This window comes from Miniopterus natalensis, chromosome 15 (genome assembly GCF_054644295.1).
Source record: "Miniopterus natalensis isolate mMinNat1 chromosome 15, mMinNat1.hap1, whole genome shotgun sequence".
Lineage (NCBI taxonomy): Eukaryota > Metazoa > Chordata > Mammalia > Chiroptera > Miniopteridae > Miniopterus > Miniopterus natalensis.
In genome coordinates, this window is record NC_142095.1 from 11,123,545 (window position 1) to 11,138,138 (window position 14,594).

Here is a 14,594-nt window from a genome sequence, read left to right on the forward strand (position 1 = left end):
AATACTGAATATGAAAATGAAATATTTTACTACAGCTTATGAATAATGCTAAGATTATTTAACTGAACTCTTCTTATATATTCAGTTGTTAAATTGAAAAGAAGAATGCTAGATGCTAACATACATCTTTAGTAATTAGGGTTATCAAAACTATTATGACATTCCCACTTCATATCCATTGTCATGGTTACAAAATTAAAAAAAAAAGATAGTAACAAGGGTTGGCAAGAATGTGGAGAAACTGGAAGCCTCATTAAGTTGTTGGTAGGAAAGTAAAATAGTGCAGCTACTTTAAAAACAGTCTGGTAGTTCCTCCTAAGGTTAAACATTAGAGTTACCATTTGATGGAAGGAGATGTAACCTTAGGTGGTGAACACACAATGCGATATACAGACGATGCCTATCACTGAGCTCACAACGCGGGCATGTACCCTGCCTAGGAATCTACCCGGCAGCCTTTCGGTGCACGGGATGATGCCCAAACTACTGAGCTATGCTGGCCAGGGCCTTCCTTTCTTGTCATTAATCGAAACTTCATTATTATTTTTCTAATCTTCACCCGAGGATATTTTTTCCATTGCTTTTCAGAGACAGTGGAAGGGAGAGAGAGAGAAAAACATTGATGTGAGAGAGACACATTGACTGGTTGCCTCTCACATATGGCCCAAGGGATCGATCCTGCAACCGAGGTACATGCCCCCAGCCGGAATCGAACCTGGGACCCTTCAATCCGAGGGCCGATGCTCTAACCACTGAGCCAAACCGGTAGGGCAACTGAACTTTAATCCATTTGTCTCTATCTAGTTTGTGAGCCTCCTCAGGGTAGGCATAATTCTTTTGATTTTTATTAAAAATGTTTTTAATTAAGGTATAATTGATATACATTATATTAGTTTCAGACATACAACATAATTTACTATTTGTTTATATTGCAAAATGAGTAAGTCTAGTTAACATACCCCACACATAGTTATACTTTCTTTTTTCTTGTGATGAAGACTTTTAAGATCTACTCTCTAAGCAACTTTCAAATAGTCAACACAGCAGCATTAAGTCATCATGCTGTACAGTGAATTACATTTCAACAAAGCTATTAAAATAACATTTAATAACTACATATATTCATTATTATTTACATTTTAGTCTGATCAGCTCAGGACACTCACCTCGTTCTTTCCATTCTTGTTATTGTTACCCTGTGAGATCATTTTTTCTAGGACGGCAAGAAGATGCAAAGCTTTCTCAGCTTGGTAAGTTAATATATACAGGTCTACAAGTAAAAAACACACTGCTTGGGCAAATTTTTCTTCTGGGAGGAAAATAAAACAGAGAAAGAAAAGTTACAATCCAAAGTGAAGAAAACATCTCAGACCATTTCCCCCACAAAAAAGCTCTCAAGAGCAAAGCCTAAGTCTTTACTTAAACAAATGTTTATCACCTAGAGGCATAAGTGGAAACAACTTGCAATGTGGACACCATTCTACTAGGCATCTCAAGGCCTCTCATTTCACGGATTCTAGTGACTGAACACCCTTTGGCAAAATATCTACCAAACACCAGCACGTGAAATGAGGATTTTACTTTATGAGGAAGGGTATCTCAACTCCAGCACCTGCCTGGCTACTAGATGTGTGGCTTTTATACATCACTGAACTAATTTCTAGACCTCAGCTGGCTGACCTGTAAAATGTGGAGAACACTTTACCTGCCTAAAGGCAGGTGATTTCCTGAAATTCCTTCTAACCCTAAAAAGGTCTATGACTCGAGGAAATATATTTCCTTTCAAGGTACAAAGATGGGAAAAAGAAACAATTAGATTGTAAAAGCAGCAAGGTATGGACTGGAGTGTATCAGAAAATTGCAACAGCCAAGAGGAAACTATAAAGACAAGGACATCCGAGGAAGAACCCAAGAAGAGAGGAAGGGTAACCTGGTATGACGTAACACTATTCCTTTCCTTTCAAAGAGAAGACAAAAGGAAAAATAGGGACGGAAAGAAGGCTACTATGACTAAGAACAGAACATTTTAAAAGCCTTTGAGGGCCTCCTAACAAGTCTTCCGGATTCCATTCTTGCTCTTACACAGTAGCCAGAGTGGATGCCATTTAAAACTGAAATCAGTGCAGTTAACGTGCAAAGGTGGCATCTCCAAGGGCTTCCCTCCCACTTAAACAGTAAGTCTCTACCTAGGTTAGTGATTTACCTGCTCTGCCCCGGCTACTGCCAAGTTCACTTCCTACCATTCTCCCCACCTAGCACCAGTCTCAGCGACATTCCTGCTGGTCCTCTCTCAAAATAATATCCCCAGTTGAGCATTATCCTGTTACCCAATTTTAGCTTTTCTTCCCAGCATCTAACTACCTCATACTATACTTTGTGTGGTGTTCTCTACCATTAGCAGGTAAGCTTAACAAGGGTAAAGACTTCCTCTATTTCATTCACTGCATTATCTTCAGATCCCAGAACAGTGTTTGGCTCACAGCATATGCTCAATAAATATATGTTAAATGAAGAATCCAATCAGTAATGTTAAAAAAAGTTAAATGAATAATTTTCAAAGAGGAAAAATGCGTTTGAATATGAATTGGTTGCTAGACTCCACTCAACCACAGCAGATTAACAGGATTTCATGAACTGTTCTGGAAATTCTAAAAACCAGCTTTATAAGACACACAACATCTGTGCCATCCTAGAAGTATAATTCTGACTTCTAGCTTCTCAGAAGAAAAGAACTGGTCACGCGTTACACAACGCTTCACCACTGATGTCTCTCCTGGGCAGTTTGTCCTGCTACCATGCCCTCAGGACTGGGGGAAAGAAGAGAAGCACCTTGAAAATGCTTCCCTGGAGCCAGTAAGCAGCTGTTCGGCCAGCTGTCAGCAAAACGGACCCCGTAACTCTTCCCAAAGCATCGCTGGAGGGGCCATCACACTCCACTATGTGTCCTGTGGTGGCCACACCAGCAATTGGGTGCTTATAAATCAGGAATCTGCAGTGGTGTTTTGAATTTAAAAGAAAGTAACCACGGGGAAAAAGACAAATATGTGAATCACAACTGAAATCTGACTGCCTGTGGGTGGAAACCACCAGCCTCCTCTAACAACCATTTCCTGGGTCCAGCTCTGCTGCTTTATTTGCTCCTGTTCCCTTTGCCCTTACCTTTGCTCCTACTCTTGAGGCTAGTAATTGTAAGCTAGTTAAGATAACAAAAAAGCTAACAGTTCTGTACTACCTACTCTACTTCAGTTAGGCAATAGACAAAATAAATTACTATGTTGTCCCCTAACATTCCAAAACACACCTTCCTTAATACACTACTTAAGAAAGGGTCAGGTACACAACAAAAACTGCTACAAAAATCAGCAATTCTTTCATATTAGAAACAGCAATTCTAACAGTCATCGTCAAAAATGGGGCTGGGAGAATGCTAAAAGAAAACCTGGATTCATCTAAAAGTGATATAATTTTTATCTCTTCTAACCACTAAGAAAACCTGACACAGCTCTTTTTCTTTTTTACTGACAAGTAATTCTCTGATTTAGGTTATCTGGGTACAAACACCAGGGACCTTTACAAATATGAGAAGATAGGGAAATCACTGACTTGAAAGATAACGTACCAAAAGGTTCTATAAACTGATAAAGTTTTTCACCAACTGATATGGCTTCTGTATACTGCCGCAAATGATAAAGAATGACTGCTTGATTGTAATACAACATGCTGTTTTCAACATCATCTAATCCATCCATTTCTTCAACAGCTGAGTGGACCTATAAAACAATCACCAGGGATCATGCTCCAATAACAGTAAGAAAAGAGAGAGCAAAAGTGAAAGAAATCTGCATGTATAAACAGGAACACAGGCCCACATCTCTTACTCTGAATTTTTCCACATTTTCAACAGGGCCCCTAGATTTTAATTACTCTCACACAGTAAGAATTATTTCATTCATAACAAAATTCCATTTAGTAAAACATTTTGATGGGACTTGATTAAGTGCTTAGCACAAGGCAAGGTGATTCTCTTCCTTGCCACTGAAGATATCTTCAATGTTGACCTGCCAGCATGGCTTCTGGGTTGGAGTCCCACTTTGTAGACTCTGTAGCTAAGTTTCTTCATATATTTCTACTTTAATTCTTTCTCAAAACTCCAAAGCTCATTCAAATTTGGTATATTAGTCTATTTTGTTCAAGTTAAAAACCAATTAGAAAATAAAATCATTTGACATACCTTTCTTTTCCTGGAATAATGATTTTATACAAATACAATTAATACCAACAAATGTTTCAGATATATTTGAAACTCTGCTATGAATATCAGACACATTAATATTAAGTCACATTAATTTTCCTTAACTATTTTTACCTTACAATCTAGAGAGTATAATATTTTTATAGCTAAATTCATTTGTGTATTACCTGATTCTTCAGCTGGTTAAGTGTTTGTCTTAAACTATCTGTTGTTGTTTGGTTACTTTTAAAAAACTCAGCTACTGCTGTATTTAAAATTATTTTATAATCATCTTTGTTTATATCTTGTAGGCAGGCAAGGTGTTGAAGGCAGGCATCATAATTTCCAGCCTAAAATAAAAATGAAAGCACACATTCACAAAATTATATACCAGCTTTGAGGCCTATATAATCATTTCCAAATATATTTCACTCACCTTTATTTTACAACTCTTTAAAAAGACAGATATAATTCCCCCAAATATACTAATTAAAGTCACTAGATGAAGTAATATTTGTATCAATTAAGAAACTGTCATATGTCGCCAGGCCGGGCATGGCTCAGTGGTTGAGCGTTGACCTAGGATCCAGGCGACTGAGGTTTGATTCCTGGTCAGGGCACATACCCAGTTGGGGATGTGCAGGAGGCAGCCAGTCAATGACTCTCTCATCATTGATGTTTCTATCTCTCTCTCTCCCTCTCCTTTCCTCTCTCTGAAATCAATAAAGATATATTAAAAAAAAAGAAAAAAAGAAATTGTCATATGTCAATCATATCTCAATAAAACTGGGAGAAAAAATGAAATGGTGGCTATATATTTCCTAAGAATCAAACTCTAACACTGATATATGTGCATTATATCTATAAGACATACACATATAAATATATGTAAGCTATTCCTATATATATTATAATCATGTATAATATGTATTATTATATATTGGTACATACAGTATTGTTAGCAGGGTATAATAGCCAAGGCTAGCCAAGAAAGGTAATGTGATTACTCCAAATTTTAATTTCTAGTTAATATACTTTGAATATCTAAATATTAAGTTCTTCTGCTTACAGGTATATAACTTGGTAATCAAAGAAGGTGTTTTTCCCCAAATTATTTAATGTCAGAAAAGTTAATGTGTTTTTTGTTGTTGCTTTTTGTTTTTATTGATTTCTGAGAAAGGAAGGGGGGGGGGAGAGAGAAACATCAGTGATGAGAGAGGATCATTGATTGGCTGCCTTCTGCATGCCTCCTGCTGGGGATTGAGCCTGCAACCTGAGCTCACAACCCCCGGCATGTGCCCTGACTGGGAATCGAACCTCGATCTCCTGGATCATAGGCTGATGCTCAACCGCTGAGCTATGCCAGTTGGGCAGAAAAGTTAATGTTTTGACAAACTTTTGGGGCTCCATTTTAAAGCACTTTCGAGAAAAAAATTGAAGAGAGACTGAAATGAAAAGACTGACCCACATATTTACAAATCTAAATTTAAAAGACTTAAAAACAACACCGTGAGAGTTAAAATGTCTTTATGAAAGCACAAAAGCTTGGGAATGGCTCAGATTACTTCTATTCCTTTCACCATAGTTAAACTCTAAAATATTTCTATTTTAAAACTAAACCTACTCTCTAAACTTAACTCTTGAATTAGTGTAAAACAAAAATTATAAATTTAAAAATTCACTGAGAAATGATTCATACTTGACAGATCCTAAAAATAGAGCAGATTAAGAGAAACGTTTCTTACCGTGAAAGCTTGGAAAGCATTGGTGGACAGCTCCTTCTCTTGATCAGTGATCCCAGAGGACTGACCTGTCCCTTCATGCTTCTCTGTTCCCTGATCTGCAAATAGGAAAGTTTTACAGTTCTTTAGAAAAAAGAGCTGTGCAGTAATGTGCCGTTAGTTTTCTTCTTGTCTTCCTTCTAATGAAGTTGCCAAAGTTAGAGCTCTCTCAACTACAATGGCTAATCAGTGTTCTGAGTAAGAAGCCATTCCTCCAAAAACTTAACTAAGAAATGTTTCCCTTAGCTGTGGCCAAGCTGAATGAAGGCCCACCATTACTTATGTAAGGATTACAGTTCTGCCCACCAGGACATTAGGGTTGAGATTGCAGTGCTTCTTTAAAGATATTAGTTCTGTCCCTCTAGCAATATACCAAACAAAAGCAGGCCCTGGAGACACAAGGTTATAAATACATGTACAACGCCTTCAAGAAGTGTATAATTCAGTTGGAACATGATAGTAACACTTAACAATGAGAAATCTACATTGATAAGAACTCAGAGGTAATTTCCAGGCAAAGAATGCTTTCATAAACTTAGAAATTCAAAAGCAAGATTAACACATTTAAAAAGTGTCCTTAACATGAGTAAGTGTCCATATACATTCTAAAATTAATGATTCCCGCTCCACGATTTATTATTTTAAAAATTAGGGGGTTTTACCCTGGCAGGGTAGCTCAGTTGGTTAGAGCATTATCCTGATGCGCCAAGGTTATGGGTTCAGTCCCTAGTCAGGGCACATACAAGAATCAAGCAATGAATGCATAAATAAGTGGAGCAACAAGTTGATGTTTCTCTCTTTCCCTTCCTCCCTCTCTCTCAAATCAATAACAAAAAGTGATACTTCTGATACTTAAAGTTAGCAGATAAATTGGCATTTCATTTCACCTTTAGCATACAGATAAAGAGGTAGAAGGGGGGGATAAATGGTGATGGAAGGAGACTTGACCTGGAGTGGTAAATACACAATACAATATACAGATGATGTATTGTAGAACTGTATACCTAAAACTTGTATAATTTTATTAACCAATGTCACCCCAATAAATTCAATAAAAAAATAACAAAGAAATTAAGTTAAATTTAAAAAAAAAGAATTGAGTCCTGATAGGGAGGAGAAAACTAACAGTTTAATGGAACTGTTTAATTCTTAATTACTTTTAAACATGCAAACATGGGACAAAGGATTTCAGGACCCCAGAAAGCAAAGTATGAGTTTAGAGTGAAGCAGAACCCTCAACTCTATGTATATTTATCAGAAAATTATAACAATGAACACGAATACTTAAAAATTTTTTTGGAAACCTAAAGGGTTTTAAAATTTTATCTTCCCTCATAAGGAAGTACACTAAAATTAAAACAAATAACAACAACTCTTAGCTTGCCATCGAGTTACCTCCATAGCTTCTTCTAAAATAAATCCTCTCTGGACTAGATGACATTCTTTAATGGGATTTCTGGGCTCAACTGTCAAAGACTGACGTATAAATATAGGGCAGAGGGAAACACAACAACTCACAAAGGCGTTGAAGAATTTAAAATGCTATCTTCCTTCCACCAAAGGCAGATTGGCTCAGGTGGCCACTGCTACCACTATCCTCTAGGAACTGTAAAAGTCTCCTAAAATCTTCCAGGAAAGGAGAAAAGCCAACTTTAAGATAAATAAATCAATAAGCTAGACTCAAAGGCTGACGAGACTCCAAAATTCCCACGTCTGCAGACATTTCAAAGAAATGAGCTCAATAACAGCCTTTTACATGTTAACCAACATTCGTTTTACCTACATTCTTTTACATAAGATAAACTTCAATGGGATTACTATTTTTATTTTCCTTGTTCTCTCTCTCTCCACTTTTCAAGGTTTCTGCAAGGAATGGGTATTACTTGTATAATCAGTTTTTTAAATGTTTTTAAAACATTCATTTTTTGTAACCACTGACTTCTTACCAGAAAGAGTCTGCACATAATTCCACAATGTGTCTTTATTTGTCCAAAAGTAGTCTCCATTGCCAATTGAAAGGGTATATGACCGTTCATCCATAAGCTTGACTTTCCTTCTACTGTGGCCTAATGCACATGGCTGACCTTCTAGGCGTACAGAGCTCTTTGGTGCACAAACCTTAACATTCTTTAAGCCAAAGGGCTTCATTTTGAACCAAAGAATTGTCTTTAGGTTTGAACTAAGAAGAAAAGAAACACACTGCTTTTTCAAAACTGAAGAGAGTCAGTTAACTGAAAGCATTGACACATTCCATCAAAAGAATGTTAATTCAGCCCTGGTCACTGGTTTGGCTCAGTGGTTAGAGCGTCAGCCCGTGCACCAAAGGGTCCTGGGTTCGATTCCTGGTCAAGGGCACAAACCTGGGTTGCAGGTCCAATCCCTGGCCCCTGTCAGGGGCATGTGTAGGAGGCAGCCAACTTCTCTCACATTGATGTTTTCTCTCTCTCTCCCCTCCTCTCCTCTTTCCCTTTCCACTCTCTCTAAAAATCAATGGAAAAATATCTTTGGGTAAGGATTAACAAAACATACACACACACACACACAAAATAGGGTCTGAGATTTACCAACTCTGTGAGGTAGATATTACCATTTCTATTCCACACACAGGAAAGCTGAAACATCAAAAAGGTTTCTTAAAATTTGCCCAAGGTCTCACAAATCCCAAATGGCAACGCTCAAATGAACCTAGGCAGTCTGATTTCAAGCCCTATGCTCCCAACTCTTCATCAACTGTCACCTGGCTTAGTTAAAACATAAAGCAGATCACACCATGCCCTTGTTGAAATCTCCCAGTGGCTTCCCATTAGTTAGAATAAATTCTATTTTTTCCATGGCCTACAAGGCCTGAAATAAGCCATCCCCTGCCACACCTGTGACTTCATCTCTTGCCGTGCTTCCTTTGCTCACTACACTGTCATGTGTCGAGTGTCCTCTACATGCCAGCCATTGTTCTAGGTGCTGGAGAGAGAGCATAGCTGACACAGACAGAAGTCTCTTTCAAGGGGTCTTCTTGCTGTTCTTCGAACATTCCCCATTTGCTGCTCTGCCTACCTGGATCACTTTCCCTACATGGCTCCCTCTTTATCTTCAGGTTCTCTGTTCAAATGTCACCTCTAAGAGAGTCCTTCCTTCTCTAACCAATCTATTCAAAGTAGAGTCGTGCTCTCAGGGATACCTCCATCCTCTTACTCATTTTTCTTTTCACAATATTTATCACAACTTGAAATCATAATTATTTATTTTGCTTAAATGTATGTCTGTCTTTTATACTACATTACAAGCTTCATGAGAACGAAGGCTTTGCAGTGCCTCACAGAGCAGGCCATTGGTGGGTATTAACTGAATAAGTTAATATCGTATTAACTGGCCTTAGTCTCTGGGTTTCCAGTCTTGTTTCACTGAAATCCACCCTCTACCGCAGCCAGTGTGATCAGGTCACCTACCTTCTTAAATCTCTCTAAATCCTACGGGCTTCTTTTCTTTCCTAATGAAGAGCAAGCGCACAAGCCCCTCGATGAAAAGGGTCCTGGGCTCAGGAGCTCAGAGATGAAGAGCCTATCAACTAGATTCTGAACGAGGAGCATGTTCACCAGATAGAGAGACGAGAAAGCAGGGCATTACCACTCAGAAGCTCAAAAGAACACAATGCTTTCCAGGAGAGTCATTTCAGGTGTAAAGAGCTAGAAGAATGGACTGGACAGGAAGAGACCAAACATCACTCAAGAGGCTGCTTAATGGGAAATAGATCACACAAAGAGATGAAGGCCAGAATACAACAGCTGAAATGGGGATGGAGAGGAGGAACAGAGAAATTCAAGGGAGCCACACTAAACACTCAGTTACTTAATACGAACACAACCTTATCATCAAGGTAGGAAGTTTCCTACATCGTGGCCTATAAACTTAAGCCAATCAAAGAAACAGCTCCCTAGTCATTTAGGAACTTACTCTTCTATACATATTACATAGCTTTTCACAAATGGGAGTGCCATATAACCTGTCTGTCTCTAGCAGCCTGAATAATAGGTCCTCAAAGGCAGGGAGTATGTCATATCCATTTCTTCAACATCTAAGGCAGTACCTGGCACTCAATCTTTGTGAAAGAATGAACAAGTAGAACGCTTTATGACAGAGACAGGACTTGAAAACTAGATGAGCTTTAGGACTAAAAAGCTCATTCCAGGAAGTGGAATGGCAAACCTGGGAAATAGAGACACTGTCTTAAATTATGAAGAAAGATGTTGGGCCCCTCGGTTCAGCCTTGGACAGGTCATGCTTATGCCCTGCCTGGAACATTCTCCCCATCCGCATATCCCTATTTCCTATGGCTCACTCTTTCATTTCATTCAGCTGTCTGCTCAAAACATCACCTCACCAGAGGCTTTCCTGGAACATTCTCCCCATCTGCACATCCCTATTACCTATGGCTCACTCCTTCATTTCATTCAGCTGTCTGCTCAAAACATCACCTCACCAGAGGCTTTCCCTGACCAGCCTACTTAAAATTCAATGGTTCACTCTATTCTCCTCACTCTCTAAACCTTTTCTGTTTAGCAGATGGCTGAAGAGACCCTCCAACGATTTTATTTACCTGTACCTGTATTAGGATGAGCTCACTTTATTTCAAGTCAAGTTAATCTGTCAGGTAAGACCAGGACCCCCTAACACCTACAGCACATTAAAGCTGTTTTTTCCTTTCCTTTAATAATTTCACTGTAAAGTCTAAGTGTTGACTACTTCTAACTCCTCTTGCTTACGTTTCTTCCAACAAAGCCTAGATGCCACCGAGATCACTAATTTCTTGCAGGAAACATGCCACCACACCTGTTCCAGAAGTAGGCAGGAAAGAATTTTTTTTTTTTTTTTTTAGGAAAGAATTTTATATTCCTTAATGGGAAAGATTCTAGGAATGGGGCAGTAATTCATAAACAAAATCGAGATTAAATTAGTTAATCACAGGGAACTAGGGGGGAACAGGCTCTAAATGCAAGATGTTAGAGAACGCAGATCAGAGTGGCACACAGTTTCAAGTCTATTTAAATACGTGGTTTAAACAGTTGATTACACTGGACGTCGCTGACCACAAGCAAAGTGATGCGGCCAAAACAGCCCAGGTGAGCCGGCCTGAGCCAGGACACCGGCGCTGCGTGTGCTCCGGCGGGGTTCCCTTGCTCCGCCTTCCCCACTGGGAAGTCGAAAAATCTATGAAGCGGCAAAATAAATTTAGGCTTTTTCAGCCAGAGGCAGTCTGGAGAGGGGGGCAAAGGCGGTCAGTAGCGACTTCAAGCTGCACTTGGGTAAAAAAAACTATTGGACCTGGGGCCCAAAGGCTCGCAGCAGTGACGGCCGAGGGAGGGCACGCGGGAGGCCAATGCAAGCCCAAACCGAAGTCGTCCTGGGGCGCGACCCCCCGGTCCCCAGGCGGGGCCCCGCCGCCTCGGCGCGCAAGGTCTGCACCCCCCGCGCGTCCCGCCGTCCGAGCGCGCAGGGCGCGGGCGCCTCACCTGCAGCCTTGTCTGCAGCCATCTTCCCGCCTCGGCCGGGGTTCTTCCCTGCAGGTGGCGCGGCCTCCACTCCAGCTGCGGGGCTGCCTGCAGTCCTGGAACTCTGAGGACGCCTCTGTGCCCACCCAGGCTCCGGGCCCCCGAGTTCCGGCCTGGAGAGCGGGGCAGACCGCGGGCTGAGGAAGTGACGAAGCCTACTTCGCGTCGTCTAGCAACAGCAGCGGCATCTCCGCCCCGGCGGCGACACTGCATCCTGCCATGTACGGCCTCCGCCCCGCGGAGTCCCGGTAACGCTACTTCCGGGGGCGTTGGCCGGCGTGGGAACCGCGGCAGGCCCCGCCTCACGCTGGCGTGCCCACCGCCGCGGCGCCTGTGCGCATGCGCGCGCCCGGCGCCGGGGCGGGGCAGCTGGGCGGGGCCTGCGCGCGACCGCCTCTTGCTTCTGCTGGTGGAAGTGCTCGCTCCCGCCCCTCGTTTTGCATCAAGTCACCGTGGCCGCGTCTGACTTTCTGTGCTAAGCATTGAGCCCTGCGCTTGGCTTTACGTTCTCATTGATTGCCCACGACTCTAAGAAAGCACTGCTGTGGTTCCCGTTTAAACAAAACATTTTATTTTAGAATGGTTTTAGACTTACAGAAAAGTTGCAAAGATGATACAAAGAATTCCTGTATACTCCTCACCTAGTTTGCCCTGTTGTGGACTTCTTAATTATTAAGTTACTGTGGTACATCCGTCACATCCAAGAGATCACCTTGATTGGTACATTATTGTTGACTAAGTTCAACACTTTTTTTTTTTACTTGGCCATTTTCCCATCAAGTTGTCTTTCTGTTGCAGGAATGGGATACATTAGTTTGTCATGTCTTCTTAGTACATTCTTTTTTTTCTTTTGTCTCAATTTTTAAATTGAGGTGTAACTGGCATACATTATATATTAGTTTCAGGTATACAACATAGTGATTTGATATTTTAATTTATTGCAAAATGATCATCACATTAAGTCCAGTTAACATCTGTCACTATACATAGTTGCAAATAATTTTCTTGTGATCAGAAAATTTTTTCTTGATATGAGAACTTTAAAGATTTTCTCTCTCAGCAACTTTCAAATATGCAGTAATGATTAACTATAGTCATCATGTTGTACATTACCTCCCCATGACTTATTTATTTTATAACTGGAAGTTTGTACCTTTTGACCCCCTTCATCCATTTTGCTCCCTCGCTCCCACCCCCACTTCTGGCAACCACTAATCTGTTCTCTGTATCTATGAGCTCTTTTTATTTTTTAAAGATTTCACATATAAGTGAGATCATATAGTATTTGTCTTTCTCAGTTTGACATATTTCACTTAGCATAATACTCTCAAGGTCCATCCACGTTGTCGCAAAGGCATCATCTTTGCCAGCCACTGCCCCCCCACACTTTCCTGCTTTGGATACAGTCAGGCAAGGGCACGATGCTCAGAGCTGTGGCAGTTACCTTGGGCCCACCAAGGGAAGACAAAAAGAATCCCAGGGATGTCAAACTGCATCCTGACATTGTTGAGTCACTGATCCAACAACGGAACAGCCTACCTGCAGATTTCTCATCAGTGAGATAATTAATGCCTATATTATTTGAGACTTCAGGACCGTTGGCAGTACAGTATCTCTTCACATGGAGTGCCACTGTTGTCTCAAGAAGGGTCATTCTGTAGGCTTTAATTCTGGCACTTTCTAGATCTTACCAGAAGATGTCACAAATGGTAGGTTTTCAGATCAAGGTTGCACATACAGAGGGAAGGACAGATAACCCACAACAGCCATCTGATAGTGATTCTGAAATGCTATTGATTGTGAGAACCCTGCCAATTTCAGAGATGAAAAGTTGTGTTTTAGAATCAGTGAAATATGGTGAATCTTTCCTAGAAGACTCTCACCAAAATTTCCCTTTAGTTCTCATTGGTGGAATTGGTTGCCTGCCAACCACCACTGGGCGGTTACTGGCAAAAAGAGAGATTCCTGTGCATGCCTTGGCTTCATCATGATGCATCCACAAACCAATTCCATCAGGGTATCAGGATTTTATTGACCACGAGGAATGGGGAATGGCTGCTGACAGGACAACCTCTTATTACTCTGCCTCAATTTATTTATCTCTTCTCGACAGACATTAATTTCCAGTTTTCATTTTACAAACATGGCTGCAGAGCTCACTCTTGAACATGCGCACAGGTAAAATAGTTTCTCTAGAATAACAGCGTACCCATATTTTTTTTGGGGGGGGGAATTTTATTGTAAAACTTTCCAAATATACTCAAAAGTAGAAAGTATAACAAACTCCAAGTGTTCATCCCCTAGCTCCATTTTACCATATACTTGTTTCATCTACTCTTCCTTGTTATGTTTTTTTTTTTTTTCTGCTGGAGTGTTTTAAAGACATCGTGTAATTCACCTCTAAACACTTCAGCATGCAACTCAGAAAGAAAAAAAGCCAAATATTTTCATGCATAACCACAGTGCCATTATCACATGTAACAAAATTCAAAATATTTCTTTAATATTCAATTACCAAGCCATACTCAAATTTCCTCTATTGTACGAATTCTTTTGTAACTTGTTTAGAATGTGGATCAAACAAGGTCATTTTGATTGTTACGTCTCTTGTGTTTCTTATGTCTTTTAAGTCTTACATTTCTCTTAATCTAGAACAGCCCCGTCCCCTTTTATTTCTTTCATTGACTTGTTGATGAAAAAGGTCCAATATAAGATCCCTCCTTTGGGATCTGGTATGTTGTTTCCTTGCGGACTGCATCCTTTATGCTCAACGTTTCCTGTGGACTACAGGTCAGTTCTAAAGGCTTGATTATGTTATTATTCAGAAATTATTTCCTGAGAATCCTTCCTAGGTGGTGCTCTCTTCCTAGGTGTACTTTTTGCACCCACATCAGAAGGTACATAATGTTGGTTGTCTCACTTTTTGTGACATTAGGATTGATCCTTGGGTTCAGATAGTGACAGCCTTATTTTTATACATTTCCTATCAGCCTTTCTCCTAGTGGCTTTAGAAGCATTAATGACCGCTGCCTGAATCAG

The 14,594-nt window shown here is 40.3% G+C and overlaps 1 protein-coding gene across 3 annotated transcripts in view; it reads right to left on the reverse strand.

Moving 5' to 3' along the window:
* Positions 1–11,613, reverse strand: part of CNOT10 (CCR4-NOT transcription complex subunit 10) — a 38,653-nt gene extending 27,040 nt beyond the window's left edge. Inside the window, exons 1-5 of one of the 3 annotated variants that reach the window (XM_016198832.2) lie at positions 11,517–11,613; positions 5,977–6,071; positions 4,420–4,581; positions 3,620–3,770; positions 1,167–1,309 (exon numbers count right to left, since the gene is read on the reverse strand). In XM_016198832.2, coding sequence (XP_016054318.1) covers positions 1,167–1,309; positions 3,620–3,770; positions 4,420–4,581; positions 5,977–6,071; positions 11,517–11,538 — 573 coding nt within the window. In that variant the 5' untranslated portion in view covers positions 11,539–11,613. Of the gene's footprint in view, positions 1–1,166; positions 1,310–3,619; positions 3,771–4,419; positions 4,582–5,976; positions 6,072–7,958; positions 8,176–11,516 lie in introns of those variants that run through there. The other 2 variants (XM_016198830.2, XM_016198833.2) reach the window with 2 other exon arrangements.
* Between the last annotated feature and the right edge of the window lie 2,981 nt (positions 11,614–14,594).